The 17826-nt window shown below is 38.4% G+C and overlaps 1 protein-coding gene across 2 annotated transcripts; it reads left to right on the top strand.

The window, feature by feature from the left end:
- The first annotated feature begins 490 nt into the window (after positions 1 to 490).
- On the top strand, positions 491 to 17821 carry TTPA (alpha tocopherol transfer protein). 2 transcript variants are annotated; one of them, XM_069004852.1, is made up of 5 exons: positions 491 to 752; positions 8733 to 8886; positions 10100 to 10293; positions 13464 to 13574; positions 15067 to 17821. In XM_069004852.1, the coding sequence occupies exons 1-5, from the start codon at positions 558 to 560 to the stop codon at positions 15106 to 15108; spliced, it is 696 nt and encodes a 231-aa protein (XP_068860953.1). In that variant the 5' UTR covers positions 491 to 557; the 3' UTR covers positions 15109 to 17821. The 2 variants fall into 2 exon arrangements, with proteins under 2 accessions (XP_068860953.1, XP_068860952.1); XM_069004851.1 differs by having other exon boundaries at positions 492 to 752; positions 15011 to 17821.
- Positions 17822 to 17826: the final 5 nt, after the last annotated feature.

Here is a 17826-nt window from a genome sequence, read left to right as displayed (position 1 = left end):
GCATATCCATGTTAAGGATGAGGTGCTCCAAGACAGTTTTGCACCAGCAGTGATACCGTCTTGCACTTCATTTTCAAGCTGCAATGAAGTTGCAGCTTTTTGCGATTTAGTATCTAAAGATGGATTATTTTCGCCAAAAGGGGAGGCCACTACCCTTAGCACGTCCCAGGGGTCCGGGGTGACCTTCCGGCGGTGGGCGCCGCGGCTACAGTGTCGGGGGTCTCCCTGCCCGGTGGGGCCGCCCCTCGCCCTCCAGAGGCAGCAGGTATAGCTCACTTTTGGGGCTGGAAGCGAAAAACAGGAGATAGGCTTAAAGCATAAAATCCTAAAAACCGGTCAAGTCCATAACAGTGAAAAAGCAACCCCAAAAGAGGCACGGCCGCAGCCGGGCGGGCCGAGGACGCGGCACACCTGCCGCCTCCCTTGCCTCGGGCCCGGGAGGGTGCTCAGGGGTTAAGCCCCGCCGGGGGCGGGGGCAGCCCGGCCGGGCCCCGCCGCGCCGCCGCTCTCAATGGGAGCGGGCAGGCGGCGGGGCTGAGCTCGGCCGTGCCGCGGGGATGTCGCAGGGTCCGCCGGGCGCGGGGCAGCTCAATGACCTGCCCGACCACTCTCCGCGGGTGCGCAGCGCCGTGTCCGAGCTGCGGCGGCGGGCGGAGGCAGAGCCCGGCCAGCGCTGGCCGCAGCCGCTCTCCGATGCCTTCCTGGTGCGGTTCCTGCGCGCCCGGGACTTCCACCTGGACCTGGCCTGGAGGGTGAGGAGGGGGCGGCGGCCGCCGGTCCCGGTGCCTGGGCAGCCCCCGCGGCGGCCGTGAGCCAGCCCCGGCCGGGACGGGAGCAGCCGGGCTGGGCTCTCGCTGCGGGGATGGGGTGTGGGGTGTCCGTGCCCTGCGCTGCCTGGGTCGGCCGAGGCCGAGCGAGGAGTTTCAGGGTGTAACTAATTGCTTGTCACGCGTGTCTTCGGCGTGGCACCGAATCAATGTGCGGTGTCGCGGCTGGCTCCGTGCGATACGGATGTGGTAACATAAAGGCTGTGATAAGCGTGGTACAGTCACTCGCCTCTACAGTAAATGCGGTAAGGTCACAGCTCCGGTTAGGAAACAGTATTTTTTAAAGGACACCTTTGTCGTGATTATCAGGCTCAGATTACTAGTAGCCGTACTAGTTTCACTACAGACTTATAAGTAGTCTAAAACTATGAGTAAAAACTTCTTTTTGCTTGCAGTTTAGTCATTTACAGCACTCCTTGGAGGCTTTGGTAAGTCGTGTTACTTTCCTGGCTCTTTGTACGCCTTTTTGCCACAGAGTACACATATTTTTAATATCCAAGGGCACAGATCGTTATCAGTTTATTTATTTATTTTTTTTTTTAAAGAAAGATTGACAACCATTAAACCTTTGGAACAGAAAGTATTTCCAAATCCTCCCAGGGCAGAAGCATTGATTTACATGTGCCAACTGAAATCTGTGTTTCCATGGAATTTCATGCTGATTACACAGCATTGCCCAACAGAGCTCACCTATTAGTTTCTGACTTCTCTGGACTGTAGATTTTTCAAGTTTAGTCACCGTAAGGGAAGATTGTTTGTGTACGTATGTATTGCAGGATCAAGGTAGTAGCTAAAATAAGAATCTGAGAAATTGAATTAGGCCCTTAATCATAAATAGCTTTAGAGATTGTATTTTTGCTCTTTTCATTTCACTCATGAGATTTGCATCATAGCTTTAAACCGTTCCTCCTCAGCAGAAGAGCCAAGAAGTCAAGTCAGATTCCTTTGCGTTTTATGGATCTTACTTCTACTTGAGGTTTGTGAGATTGTTTACATCAAAGCTGTGCACTAACAATTGTAGGACCATGCCTTTTTTTTCTTTCCCAACAAAAGCCATTTTATTTTCCTCTGTTTCTTGGTTCCAAAATGCAGGGCTTAATGAGGACAACATGGACTCCTGAATATGCACTCCTAATTGCACTGCAATTGGTTGTTACTGGCAATCCTGTAGACAGGACAGTGGCACTCCTGAATTTGGCCCATACATTTCTGCACTTTGTAGTGGTTAATTGTGAGGTGTGTTGTAGGTAGGACTAATCTTTGGGAGTGTGGAATCTAGGCTAGGTTTAGAGGTGGAAGTCTAAGAAGTAGCAAATTGCCTATGTTCCTCTTGAGAATCAGCCCTCTAGACTGTGGACCTGCTTTGAAAAAGTTAAGTCTTTTTAAAACCTCTTTAGATTTTCTAGGTCTCCACAGACTGCTAAGTTTCTGAATTTCAAACCTTTCTTCAAATTAAGAGATTCTGATGTTCAAAACCTACCTGTGTTTAATGTTTCTGTCTAGAATTTCAGTTCCCCAAGTGCTGTAGCCACTTGTACTTAATCTTCTACATACCAGCTGACACCATTTTCTAGAATACTTCTCTTACAGTATGGGAAGAATAACACAAGCAGTTCTCTTTTTTTTTTTCCTTTTTTTTTCCCCTCCAAAGGAATATGTTTACTGCAATTGGTATATCAAAGGCCCAAGAGAATTATTGTGCAAAAATCTGTCATGGTCACAAATTGTATATTCATCTAACCCAAGTGTGACTTCATGAAGAAGTTCTGTTAGTACTTCATCCTAGACAGAGCCCTCCTGCCATCAGTCCAGACAGTGGCTCTTCCCTCCTGTCCTGGTTTGATTGTCCTGGCTGTTGTTGTCCTGTTGTCCTGGTTGCCTCTTGGATTGGTGTTCAGGCTGATACAGACTCTCATAGCCCACTGGGCTGCTGTGTACTACTGCATAGTATTTCTAGAGCAGCTAAGGGATAACCAAAGTTCATGGCTCTGTCAATGCTTGTAAGCAACAGTTGTCCAGCATCTTAGTATGGGCTTAGCCTTAAACATGAATCAAGAGTCTGGCAACTGACCAGACCTTTTTATTGATGCATTTCTGGTTAATAATTGACACAGATTTATCTGATGTCAGTTACCAACATTTGGAAATGCTTCAGAAAAGAGTAATCAGGTAGATTGTTTCAAGATATCCCGTTTCTAAATCTTTGATGGTGACTCATAACAGCAATGTTTTACATTTTTCCAATGGCAGTTCCAGACTTGCTTTTAACTACTGATACACTGATATCTCTCATGCTACAAGAAAATCCAGCACTGAAACAGGTAGCTGGAATTGAAGGATTCGAAGAAGAGACAAAACTGTCTTAATTTCTTAAAGACAATGATTATTCAGTTAAGCTCAGGAACAGACTATTCTCACAGAATCACAGGATATACTGAGTTGGAAGGGACCCTCAAGGATCATCAAAGTCCAACTCCTGGCCTTGCACAGACACCCCAAGAGTCACACCATGTGCCTGAGAGCATTGTGCAAATGCCTCTTGGACTCTGTCAGGCTGGTGATGTGATCACTTCTCTGGGGAGCCCATTCCAGTGCCGAACCACCCTGAGGGTAGAGAACCTTTTTCTAATGTCCAACCTAAACCTCCCCTGACACAACTTCAGGGCATTCCCTCCTGTTCTGTCACTGGTCACCACAGAGAAGAGATCAGTGTCTGCCCCTTTTTGAATGTACCAGCTATGTGTGTATGTTTGACCTCACTGTTATCATCAAAAGCACTGTCACTTGGATTCACTAGTGATATGTGAAATCTGGAGAACTAGCATCTCCTTTTGGACGTAAATGTTTTTTTGCTAGTGTGTTTTATTGTGCCTTACAGCCCATAACTCTCATATAGGACTGACTCTCAGTGACTTTGGAATACTTTTTGTACCTGAAATAGATTATACTCTGGGGAACAGAATGAAAATGTTTGACATTGAAGCTCTATGCAAAGGGTTTTCATAGCATACTATTGTAAGCATCCCTTCTGTGGCACTGAAAACTCTCTAAATATCTAGGATCCTTTTAGGAGTTCTGGTTGATACCAAGGTTCATATATAGCCAGACTTTGGTTTTTCTCTGCATTCAACTTACAGAGGAATGAGGTTTTCCTAGTGTGTCGTACTGCAAGTAAGTTGCTTAGGATGGCTATGATGTACAAGGTGGGTTGTTTTCTGTAGTGCCAAACACACTGCTGAGTCTCAGACATTTTCTCTGAGGATCTTCACATCATTCAAACATAAATACTAAGTTAAAATCAGTTACTTGGCTGCTTTTCTTCCATCAATACTAAGGCATTCCTTGAAAAGGATGGAAGAGCCCTTATTAGCTCTCTGAGCTGACTCTTGAGGAAACATAAATCAGTCAGCCAGGCTTCCCTTTGTGCTAAGCCAGCATGTGCCAGTCTTTTTCCAGTGACAAAGAGGTAATGCATGTGGAATTGGGAAAGTTCTATGTCTCTATAAAATATTTAAAATTCTTTGTCTATGTATACCGTGTGATTAAATTCTCGTACATCTGTATAGACATACATAAAAAGAAGTATAAAATACATATGCACAAAGGTTTATATTCTGAAGTTTGAGCTGTGGTTTCTCCTGCAAAGAATGCCAGTAGAAAACATTTTTTTCCCAAGCATTGTGTGCATTGGTACAACTACTGACACAATAGAGGCCTCGTTCTGCCTATCATCTATGTTAATAAAGAAATAGTTATTAATCAAGAAAAATATAATTCATTTATGTATACAGATGCATTAGTTTCTCTAACAAGCACAAAGTTTTCCAGTTCTTTTGTGTCTAAGTAAAGTACTAAGTTCACTTTGGTTTGTAGGACATGAATCTTGGTTTAACTGGTGACTTTGTAATCTGTTATGTTCAAAAATCTGGAACTATGCCCAACAGACTTCAGGAAAAAACACTCTTAATGCTTAACTCCAGACACTGGAGTTTTTCATCCAGATTTCTCCCCTTTATCAAGTTATCTTGCATCTATTTTCAGATGCTGAGCAGATCCTAAGTAGGTTATTCAGTTTGTAAACACAGATAATTATACATTGAGAGGTTTTTCTTGTGTTGTAGGTGTGTGAGCCGTTTTTTATACTGGGTAGTGAATGAGTCTGTTTTTCCTAATATTAGGTTGTTTCACTTACAGCCAATGTGTTTGTTGTATACATTTATGTTTTTCCTTGCTGGGAAAAAAAAATCATACTTTAAAAAAATTTCCCATTAATTTCTGTGCTTAAACAGTGAAACTAGAATACCTGTAAGTACCCACTGCTAGTTTTTGAACTCCTTTACATGTTTAAGGATTACTCTTTTAAGTGGCTGTGTAAGACTTGACCATGTGCAGCTGTAAGAAAGAGATTGCCTACATAAATTAAAATTTACAGAATATCTGCCAAAACTAGCTGTAGATACTGTGGAAGATTCTCTAATGCTAACCTTTACTTCAGATCTAAATCATTGCAGGTAATTAGATTAGGTTTTCAAAATCTAAGAACTCTTCAGCACTTTGTGATTTTCTTGCCAAGGGAAGTATGTTTTAGGTTTAGCCATGTTATGTGCTTGAAAGATGCCCCACTTGCTCATGTCATGGAAAGTGTCAGCAGTATTCCAACCGTATATTTACTCCTTAATGGGTGTGCTAGTGATGCCATGAAGATTTTTTGCCTTTTCTGTTATACCCCTGTTATACCTTTTTACAACTTCTGTATTCCTAGTGCATTTTGCCTACATTCTTGGACTTGTTTGTCAAGCTAAGAGACAAAACATTTTAGAAGCTTCATAGTTAGGGATCAGTGTGCCCCAGACCCCAATGTCCTCTCCAGAACACATTCTGTAAACTAAGATAGAACCATCCAGGGGAAGGCTCCTTGGGGAGGGGGGCTCACTTGAGCCTCTTACTGGGGAGTCTTTGATAGATATGCTAATTAGTAAAACCTATAATGTTATACCCGATCTTTTGGGGTATGGACTCGGCGGGGTGCATTTCGATGCATATGACCTGGACGTGTGCACCTAAGGATCCTTAAAATAAATACCAAGACAAAATCCCTTTCCCCCTTCTAACTGTGTATGACTCTTGATTTTAAGACCAGGAAAAGGCATCACTAGTAGGTAAACGATGCCTTCTGTAAGGATCTTGAGTGTATCACAAGCTGCAAACAGCACTCTCTTTCTTCCAAGGTCCAAGAACTTAAATCCTTGTTGTTTCCAACTTGGAAAATGTAAATATCATGAAACTGAAAAAGTAACTGTACAGACTGGACAGGATTATTTAGGTTATTGAATTAATGTATCATTTTTATTCTCATCTTATTTTTGGCAGGGAATTCTTCAAAGAGGTGTTTAAAGTATATACATTCATTAAGTTGTAGCACCACAGATTTTAGAAGAAAAGTGAGAAATGACAAAGCTACAGATGTTTGCATAGCTCTTTTCAGGGTGTTTTTGTATTCTGCTGCTGTTTCAGAGTCTGTTTTGGAAAGACCAAGGAAAAAACATGTTGACATTGCTGTCTGGCACAAAGCAGTCGGGATTGCTCAAACAGTGCCCTTTGTAGACAGTCAAGTACTGACAGAGTGAGATAATCAGAGTACTTCAACAGGCCCATCTTTGCAATTATAGTGAACTCCTGTTCCACAAATTAACTTACTTTCCCTACTTCCTCCCTCTTTCCCTCACCTTGTTTATTTGTTAGTTAGTTTTAAAATTAGCCTAGTCTAGAACTGATTTAATGCAGTCAAAAGGCTGCTAATAAAATTCTCCTAATGGTTAAATGTTTCTTTCTATGGTGGTAGATGAGGCTTTTTATCCACTTTTTTTCACTGCCAAATCAAGAGGGATTCTAGCATGGTATATGAACTTCTTTATTTTTTGGATCTAAATACATAGTTATAGGCTCTACTTCCATAAAAATATAGCTAATTTCTGGTCAGTATACCATGTATTTTTATGTAAATTCTGCTGATAAACAGTAATGTTTTATAAATAGTTTTCTCATGACAATTCATTTGAGAGACCTTCAAAATCCTTCAAGACCTTAATCTGAGCAGAAAAGCATTAAGCTGAAGAAAAAGTATGTTATATGTAAAATGATACAAGAAGCTTCAAAGTAGAGGGAAGGGTAAGACGTAAGACTAATTATCTGACATGAGCATGCTGTGAGCTACAGGATGGTGAGTCTCAGGTCTCCCTCTAAGAGTCTGTAGGTAAGAATCAGCATAGCTGATGCTCTGATTTTCCAAGGGATGAATTCAATTTTACTGAAGTTTCTTCTGACCATTCTTCCAATGAAAAGGCTGAAGAAAATTGTACTTGCATAGATACAATAAATTTTTTTAAGGTTATATTCTATTAGTTGGACCTGACAGCTCTTTTAACTTCAGTATTTCTGTTGTGAAATATGGAGTAATTGACAAAGAAAAAAAAAGAATTCCTGTTAATACAAATTATAGGAAATAAAAGACTTTTGGTTGATGCTTTTAGTGTGGTGAGCACATTTAATTTGTGAAACTGTGCTGAGGATCAGATTGGGTTTTCCTGTTTTTGAAATATAGAAATGATTTTAAAAGCTAGGCTGTGCATGCTTCCTTTAAGATTTAAAGCTACATTTCAGTTTCTTGTGAAACAAAGTTCTAAAAAATTCTGATTCCCTTAGCTACTTTTGAAGGTCTTGGGTTAGAACTCTAAGTCATAGCCACTGAGGAAATTAAAACAAAATGTGAATTACTTGTAATAGTTACCTCTCTAATTTCCAAACTTAGTGCTAGAGAACTTAGCAGAGGTGATACAGCAGAGGCAAAATTTAATTGATGAGCTGTGAGGAAGCATTTTAGAAGACAGTCCTACAGAGCTTCCTACTTAAGCAAAATGTCTTAAATAAATTTTAGTTGCAGGGCATAGCTCATTTTCCCCACAACCACTTAACAAATATTAAAGGAGAAAGAGTAATTAGACTTGGAAATTAGAACTACTGCATCAACAACTTAATTTTTCACAATCTGTCTCTAAGGTGACCTTTCACAGTGCTGCCTGTAATTCCTCAACACAGATGTTACCTCACAAAGGAACACCTTTAATTGCCTCTTCCTTAGCATTAATCCATCGCCTTTCAACACACAGCTCTTCCTGTGCCTTAGAAATACTGGTTATGATGCTGCCTCCCAGCCTTAGGAACCAGGGTGACCATGACCCTGACAACAGACAGGATCTCTGTTTTAGCCAACAGGTTCTCATTATTTCCACTCTGTGGGAGGGAAATTGTCAAATGTGTAATGGACCCACTACTTTGTTATATTATCTCATTTCAGAGGGGTAGAAGGGACTTCAGAAATGGTTTTGGATATGCTGATCAGCATACCTGTTTCAAATAGTAAACTGGAATTATTTATGACTGTGTAAAAAATAGGGAGGAAGGGAGAGGGTGTGTGAGTGAAGGAGAATGTTCCTCCATAAAATTTTGCACGTCTAAATTTAAAAAAATCCTGAATGAGTCTGATGCAGTAGCAAAATGAACAATCCTAAAGGTTTCCTGAGAGGAAAAAATGAGGTTTAGATGCATTTTACATAGAAACTACGGCCTTATTGTACATTCAGTTTTCATTTTTGCCACAAAATGGCAACTGCAGTCCATTAATGATTTGACTGGATTCTAAATTCATCATGGAAATTTACTCACTTACTTGATCCAGTATAGCAACCTTCTGTTTCAAGGAGTGATTTGGTTAAAATATACAATTAAATTATAGCTAATTTAATGAATTAAACCTGACTGTGACCACATGTGGAAAACATATTTTTAACTGTGTCTTTACTACAATAGCTGATGCTTACCTGATATCCACGTTAATTTTTTTTCCAGTTATTGAAGAATTATCAGAAGTGGAGAATTGAATGCCCAGAAATAAGTGCAGATTTACAACCATCTTCTGTTCTTGGTCTTCTGCAAGCTGGCTATCATGGAGTCCTAAAATCAAGAGACCCACACGGAAGCAAAGTTCTAATATACAGAATTGGTGAGTGACAGAATTGCTTGTAAGTGTTTCACACCTGATTCTGACACTGAAGTTTTGGGGTTTTGTTTGTTTGCTTTGTTTTGTGGTTTATTTATTTTTTAATTATCACAATTTCAGCAGCAAACCAAAAATATTTTATGAGTACAACTGCAGGGGTTGATAAAATTAGATCATATCAGAATGTGTTAACTAGAAAGGTAAAACATGTTCCTTGCTAGAAAGATATTTACATTAATTTAAAGATGAGTTTACTGAGCTGTAACTGTTACATAATTTTACTTATAAATTAGTGTGGCTAAAGCTGTACAATCCCTTATGAAGAACTTAATTTTCTTTTTAGTGAAATTCTTGTTACATTGAAAGAAACTTAAAGATTAAAACTTGTAAGATTATGTGTTTTTTTGGCTCTGAATGTCCCAACAATCATTTGATTTCATATAAATTTCAAAGCTATGGGCTAAGACTGTGGTACTGATGCAGATGCAGCACAGAGCAGGGAGAACACAAAAAAAGGTGTACACTTAGCCATGTATCAGTGTTCAGTTTAGGCTTGGATGAGCAGTTCACCAGGTTTTCACTGTTTAGTTGTAGCCAAAGAGCCCTAGCTAACAACACTTGGAAAATGTTTGATGTACATCCCAAAAATCTTTTAAAAAAATATGTAGTTAAATGAACACCATATCTCTTTATGTTTGTTTTGGACAGAGACATTATTTTTGCCAGCTTTCAAAGAACTGTCTTATTATCAGCTGGTCTAGTAGACAATTGTGCCCTCTAAAGCTTTCATCTAAGGTTAAGGCTCATCCCATGCAATTTTTTGCTCAGGCCTCAGAAAAAAAAAAAAGTGAGATTCATTGAATTGTGAGAGAATTACTGTGCTGAAAAAAAGTTATAATAATGGATTGGATTGATGATTCTGCTAGCATGACTGTTACTGAATTAAGCTGTTCCTGTCAAAACGTTGTACTGGGCCTATGGCTATAGGTAGAACATGCTACATTACGTGGTACTATCTACTAAAAGAGCATTAAAGATGAGTGAGAGAGCAGGCACACAAAGCAACTTATGCATTAGCAAAACAGTTTGTTTCAGGAATTTCGTTATTGCTGGTTAATTCTTGTTCCTGAGAAGCACATTAGAAGCCGTAGGAAGCAAAAGTGCAGGTGTATGGGGTATTCTCATAGCAATGCAGGGTAATCTGTCTTCTCTTCAGGACAATGGGATCCCAGTTTATTTACAGCATATGATGTGTTTCGTGTAAGCCTCATCACATCTGAACTCATTGTAAAGGAGATTGAGACTCAGCGAAATGGAGTCAAGGCCATCTTTGACCTTCAAGGGTGGAGATTTGCTCATGCTTTTCAAATCAGTCCAGCAGTGGCCAAGAAAATTGCTGCTGTTCTCACAGTAAGTATGACATAGTGCTTTATGCAGCTTCATTGCTATGACTTCCAATTTTTCATCTCTTCCAAGCTATAAGTAAATTTTGTAAATTTTCCTTCCATAGACATTCTCAGACTGCAACTTAGAAGAACAAAATCCTAAATCCATTACAAGTCATAGGTTGTGCTTGATTTTACTTAAAGTTTATTCTTCTATAGCAGTAAATGCCCTCTAACTTCTGATATTTTATAAGAACTCCACCAACACAAGAATTTCATGACTGGAAGAGCAAATGAAGCCCAGTTTTGGAAGGATCTGTGTTTGCTATCCTGTTTCATCTCTTCTCTTCCATTCTTTTATGCATTAACTCAATATTTAAAGCATTTATTCCTGGCTCAGAGAATATTAAAAGTAGCATGCACTATGAATAGTTAAGAGCAAGACACTCCTAACTTGTTACCAGTATGGATGATGCTTATGTGATCTTTCATCTCCTAACAACAGAATGTACAACATTTATGTTCTGCTTGGCTTTTTTCCCCCAACATGAGCATTGTTTTGTGCAAATCACTGCTATCTCACCTCCTATTTTTCACAAAACTTCTCAGGACTTTACTATCTTTAAGGCTTATTCCTTTCTGCCAAATTCAGTTGAACTTTGCCACTGAATTTGAGAGAAAAAAATGAAAGAAAAAAGGGGACAGAGAAATGACAGGCAAGCTACAGTGTAGTCCAATAATCCTATTTTCCTTCAGAAGTTAGGTTGAAAGTCAGTAATAATAAAACTGTTAGCCTGTGATATGGAAATGAGCCAGGGAGATAATCTCTTGCTCTGATTTGGTAAGGTTTATATCTGAGATTCAATCAAAGCTTAGTCATTGAATTAATATCATCAGAACTTCAGATGTTCTTTCTTCTTGGTATCTACTGTAAAACTTTAGTGAAACCATCAGGTATTCCCAACTTTGCACATCTAGAATAAGAAGTCTTGGTGTTATGCAGTTGTGGGGCAGATCTCATGAAAACAGGACTACTGAGAGTGTTTCAGTTGATTTCTGAGGTAGTAAACAAATTGCTGGTAATTTTTTTAACCTTGACAGAAAGGAATCAGAATAGGATTTGCAAGTACATCTAAAGGTTTCAATCCATTATCTCAAAGTAGGAAATTCTTTGAATATGATGTTTCCATTTTGACCTATTTCTGATTTTTTCAGTGTTTTTCAAGCTTCTAAATGTTTTTTGAGCTATGAAAAAAAATTAAAAATTGTGTGTTTCCAGTGTTCTTTTCTAAGAAGAGAAAGAATTTTAACTCTTTTTTTCCCCCTGATTCCTTTCATCACTTTTAACTGGGTTTGTAAATTATACCCAGAGATTATATTAGTGTTGTTCAATATCATAGAACCATAGAATCATAGAATATGTTAAGTTGGAAGGGACTCATCAGAATCATTGAGACCAGCTTCTGGCCCTATGCAGGACACCCCAAGAGTCACACCATGTGCCTGAGAGCATTGTCCAAATGCTTCTTGAACTCTGTCAGGCTGGTGCTGTGACCACTTCCCTGGGGAGCCTGTTCCAGGGCCCAAACACCCTCTGGGTGAAGAACTTTTTTCTCATATCCAACCTAAACCTCCTCTGACACAACTTCAGGCCATTTCCTTGGGTCCTGTCCCTGGTCAGGAGAGTGAAGAGATCAGTACTTTTCCCTCTTCTTCCCCTTCTTGAAGACCTCAGTGAGGTCTCCCTTCAGTCTCCTCCAGGCTGAACAAACCAAGTGACCTCAGCCACTCCTCATAAGATTTGCTCTTCAGATTCTTCACCATTCCCGTGGCCCTCCTTTGAATGCTCTCTAATAGCTTAATGTCTTTTTAATATTGTGGTGCCCAAAAATGGACTCAAGGTGAGGCTACCCCAGCGCAGAGCAGAGTGGGACAATCCCCTCCCTAGCCAGGCTGGAGATGCTGTGCCTGATGCACCCCAGGGCATGTTGAATGCACTCCAGAACATGCTTATAAGTAAAAGCTGAGAAACTTTAGTTTTAACCCTGTGTTTTACTCAAGAAATATGTCTTGCAAATTGCTATCTTGTATCAAGAAACAGAAGTTAATAGAAAGGAAGTATGTACCAAGGAATGGAAAGCATAGTATGAATAATAAGTGACATTATCTTGAAAATCTGTTATGAAAAATCTATTATCTGTTATAGAAAATTGTTTTGTGAAATCATGATAGTAGAATTTAAGTATATGATAACCCATAATAACATTAAATAAACATACATGCTGAAAATTTTAAGGTCTTTATCATACATTAAAATCTAAAAGGAGTGGCACTAAATACATGTGTTGGGTTTGGAGTTTTTTCCTTAGAACTACAGAACTAGTGAGGAGATATGTTTGTGAGAATTACCATTTTTATAAACAGAAAACATCTGTTTCCGAGGTAGTATCAGGTGGGATATGAATGGAAGTTTTACTTTCCCCATTGCATAAAGCTTGCTTTGATCACTGCCATATTTTCTTTTAAAATTCAAAGATCTGGAACTTTTAAATGAACACAAGTAGAATCCAAGTTATTTTGTATTATAAAGGCTGTATGGCAGACATTTTAATTTTATTAAAACAGTAATCTTGTTGTAAAACTGAACTTCTGGCTTGGTCAAATTCCTAGTAATTTCAAGGCTTATCTCTAAATAAAAAATATAATTTATTTAACTTAAAGTTAGTATCTTCAATAATTTATATATATTTACGTATTATCCTTCAGACTATTGCCAATAATAGCACATAGCTAGATAGGTTTTTTGTAAATTAGTAGCAGAATATTTGTTGGGAAAAAATTGTTCTTTAGAAAATGGCTGAGAACAAGGTTTGTGTACAATACAAATTATGTGCAATTTGATGATACTTTTCTTTTTTGTTTTTCTGTTTGTTTGTTTTTAATATTCAGTCTCACCTCACACTGAGATTTAAAAAAGGTGAGATTTTTCTTTCTAATGGGAGGAACAAGATATGCTTTTTCTAAATGTTGTTCTTAATTTACACTGCTACAGCACTACAAAATGCAAGAATTGGCAAGGTCAGAAGGAATACTTTCACCTATGGACTAGACAGTTTTCACAGTCTTGTCCTTACTAATAGAAGTGTTTCAATAATGTTTTCTTTTTCTTATTCTGTTTTTCATGTCTGCTGACAGGATTCCTTTCCACTGAAAGTTCGAGGTATCCACTTGATTAATGAGCCTTTATTCTTCCACCCAGTCTTCGCTCTAATTAAGCCTTTTCTCACTGAAAAAATAAAGCAACGGGTGAGTGCACACAAATATTTCTTTCTGCCACAAAACCCTTATATGACAATCTGTAGCACTTCCTTAGGCTCTGTTCCTCCTGAGTAATGAAGAGCATAAACCAGTTTTGTTTGTTAATGTCGTACAGACCTCCAGAATCTAACTGTAAAGCATTTGCAGTCAATAATAGCATGACAATTGCAATGGTGCTGTTATCACTACTCTAAAGATAAAAAACACTGTGATGCAAAGAGGTTAAATAATTTGCTTGAGGTCACATAACAATTCTTCTGCAGAACTAGAAAGAAATAGATCCTGGACTTTCCAGTACTCTGCCTATAAATGACAGAGAAAAATGATCACTAAACAGTGTTTTATGCTCCAAGTTGTGCAGAATTAGTAGAAGACAACTGTTTAGCCCTGAGAGACCTCCAGAGGCATTTATGCATCAAAAATTGGTCAGACTTAACTTCAAAGATTCTTTCCAAACAGCTCCTTAGTTGTTTTGAATAGTTTTGCCATTATAAATCTGCAAATAAATTTGTATTTGGATGCAAATGCGTGCCAAGGACTACAGTTTATTGCAGCATAGGAAAAATATTGGAGTTTTCAGCTGGCACAGAAGTGAAGTGTTAACAGCAGAACTAAGGTACAAAATAAGCAGCCCTGCCTATTGTTATTCCCATTCTGAAGCCTCCTTTACTCAGCACATGGATCTTGGGCATTTGCAATAGCCACTGCACGCCAGGACAGTAGATCCTATAAAAGTATCAGACTGGAAGTAATGAACAAGACTTCAAAATAGCTACAATAAAGCAAGAGGAGAAGAACCAAACCTACAGTATTGCAAGGGTTAAAGTGAAGAAGTAGTCCAGGATCTAATTTCAGTTAGAACAGAAACATAAGGACTGATACATAGATTCTGTTGAGTATCTTCCTTGACACCTGTCTGAACCTACATACATACTACATAATCTTGTTTTTAAATACATGTGGCAGGACCAGATAGTAATGGCCAGGAGCCAGACACAGCTCTTTTCTTGGAAATGACTGAAGGGCAAGTACAAGATATCATGACTAAACAAATCACAAGTCTTCCCATGGTTTAGCTCAGTTTAGCAGTTTGGATGTAATGTGTGCTCTCATCAGTGTTTCTAAACCAGTCTGGAACAAGCGTGTAGTTAGTTTTGGCTCCTGTGCTCACGGCTACATAAAATGCTGTTCTCAGGTTGTAGTCCATCCTTCACCAGCCTTCAGATACTGAGCAGGACTGACTTTGAGCACCTAGGGGAAACTCACTAGGTAGTTCCTTCTTTTACGGAACTCGTTATGAACAAATACACTTAGTTAAACCAAGCTGGTGGGTCCAGCTCTTGCACTGAGATGCTTTGCTGCCTGTTCTCACTCAGTAGTCTAGCATTCATACCCAAGTAAATGCTTTTAATATTTTGGTTTAGGTGTATATGCATGGAAATAACTACTTGCAGAGTCTGACTGAACACTTCCCCGTCAGCATTCTCCCACAGGAATATGGGGGGGAGGAAGTCTCCATTGAAGAGCTGGCCAAGGAATGGACTGACTTCATAATGGCATCTGCAGATTATCTTCAGAGCATTTCTCTGGTTGCCTGGGAATAACCTGAATACAGTATTTTATCAATTCTTGAACACTGGAATTGGAAATAAGTTTAAGGTGAAAACTTCCATTGTGAATGAAACCAGCATGTCTTTGCAGGGCACTGAATGTTACACTGGGTGCACTTTTACACTAACTGGAGTCTATTAGTGTGTATGTCTGAAGAGAAGAATGAATTTTAGATATCTGTAGCACTGGTTGTAATTGAGTACCTTGTATGCCAGAAAGCTGAAGAGTGCATTGGATATCAGATTGATACTACTCTGTTAAGTCTTTGGAGATAACTCATCTGTAATAATGCAGTCCAGAACCTTACACTTAGCTCTTGTATCTTTGGCTTGTCAAGACAATAGGATACAAAACAAAGAACAGACTGCGAATAGGGTAGTTTGTTGCAGAAATAAGACTACAAGGCTAATTTACAAGGAGTGAAGAGGTTGCTTTTTGGATTGATTCTCAGGGAAAAATGCTCTTTTGTTAGTTTGCATCAAATTGAAAATTAGTCAGCAATAGTGAGATACTTGTGTTACTCTGTGCTGCTTGTGCAGCTTCTGGTTTTGTGCTAATTAACAGAATAATCTTCAAGTTTTATAGAGAAAACACTATGTACCTATTCAAAGAGCAGTGTGAATCTGAGGGAGGAACTGGTAAGAGAGTCAAAACAACCTTGAAAATTCTTATTTTCTTTCTTCAAAGTGATACTGTCTATGGACAACTATAAAAAACTCATTTATCAACTATTATCAACTTTAATCCCTAGTGTAGAGGACTACAGAGGTCAAAAGCTTTCAGCTGTTTGCATTATCTGTTTCAGAGGGTAAAGTAGGTTATCCTTTATGGATCTGAACTTTAGAAATATCTGTTGTTTGTTTTAAGGGTGCTTGGAGGTCACTTTGGACCTCAGCATAGGAGATGCTTGGTATCTTCATTTTATTTTCAGAACAGTAATTGACACCTTGCCAGTCTATGTGCTGTTGGGCACTGGAAGAAATTATTTTTAATTTCCATTTAGACTGCTTCTTCATTACTATAGGGGTAATAAAAAAAAAAATCTCCATACTTACTGAAAACAGGTTTTTGTTTTGTTTTGAAGGGACATTATTGACATATGAACACTGCAAGCTATCACTCACAGTACGTGGCAGTATGACCCTGCAATCCCCCGTATTTAGTAATCTCAACCATTATTTTACTTTTCTCAGCTTTTTCCTAAAATCTTTGTTAGTACACCAGCTGCCAGAGTTCATTTACCCAGTTCTTAACTCTGTTTTGTTTTTGTATAAGCACTATAAATTTAAGCATTCCATATGAATTTCCATATAAATAAATCCATAACAAATGCTTTTATCGCAGTTAGCTAGAAATGACAACTTCAGTTATTTTGTAATCTTTAGGACATTGGGATGGTATATAAGCTTAGGGGAGAGAAATTAAGCTTATTATATTAGAAATGTCTTACTTTAGATTATGATTAATAAGGCATTATTGCAAGAGTCATTGGAAACTATTCCTTATTAGCAAGAGGAACATCTATGAAAGACCCATTAGAGTACTTGTTGGTTGTAGTTTCTTCTGCTGTGGTAAGATCGATGCCAGAAATTCTTTCAAAACTGACAAAAACCTCTTAATTTTTTTTCTTCCAATTCCCAAATTTCCTCAAGTGCATTTTTCATTTTTCTCTTTCAGAATATTTTTGATATGGGGCTTAAATTTAAATAAACCCTTTCCAGATATATTATTCTATGAAAATGTATTTCATATATATTTCTTTTTCTCAGATTGAACTATTTTGTGATACAAAAGCTCCTTAAATAGAGGAGTTCAATGAACTGCAAATTCTTCTTTATAAGAAAATAGACTAAGTAGTCAGGTATCTGGCAATTGTTCAAGTGTGTAACTCAAGTTCCAAGTCATTTACCAGCTGGAGAACCGAAGCTATTGTCTTAATATTACAGCCCTTCAATTTTCATCCATGAATGTAAACTGCACAAAGGAATGAACCGTGTTTCAGTGAACAAGAAAATTTAAATTTTTCCTATGAAACCAATCTCTGATCACTGCTGGTTTAGGTAGCAGAAACCTCATTTGATTGCATATGTATATGCACATGCACATGTAGCTGGGGTTTTTTTTAAATCTTTATTTGGACTCACCCAGCTCTATGAATATAAGGTCCTAAATGTCTTCAAAAATACCCATGGTCTGTTATTAAGTGGCAGCATGTTTGCATAACACAGCAGTTAGAACATAGAGTGCAGTTATTTTTTCCTGAACTGTTAATTATTTTTTAATGTTTACATATTATATAGGAGGTAGGAACTCTTAATTGCAACTGCTGCTAATAATATGGACACAAGATAATTTACATAATGAATGGCAGAGATATTGGTATGATGCGTGGTGGTGTTGCAGCTTCGAGCAGCAGTCAACAAAACAAAGATCCCTAAGTGCATTATTCTTTATAAACACCGGGAGTGCCTCTAAAAAAAATAATGTTCCTGTTAAACGGTGCAAATATAATTTACTACTGACTGTAAGCACGATGTAATGCACAATGTTTTTTTTTTAATTTTTTTTCTCTCTTTTTAAAATGTATTAATACCGTTTTAATTAATAAACCCTTTCTGGTTGAACCAGC

The sequence above is a fragment of the Aphelocoma coerulescens genome, chromosome 2 (assembly GCF_041296385.1).
Source record: "Aphelocoma coerulescens isolate FSJ_1873_10779 chromosome 2, UR_Acoe_1.0, whole genome shotgun sequence".
NCBI classification, from domain to species: domain Eukaryota; kingdom Metazoa; phylum Chordata; class Aves; order Passeriformes; family Corvidae; genus Aphelocoma; species Aphelocoma coerulescens.
This window is presented reverse-complemented; position numbering and strand designations above follow the sequence as displayed.

Coding starts and splice junctions, on each gene's coding strand:
- TTPA (XM_069004851.1), top strand. CDS start 558: ATGTCGCAGGGTCCGCCGGGCGCGGGGCAGCTCAATGACCTGCCCGAC. Junction 8,887..10,099: donor AGTTCTAATATACAGAATTG/GTGAGTGACAGA, acceptor TCTTCTCTTCAG/GACAATGGGATCCCAGTTTA. Junction 10,294..13,463: donor AAATTGCTGCTGTTCTCACA/GTAAGTATGACA, acceptor GTCTGCTGACAG/GATTCCTTTCCACTGAAAGT.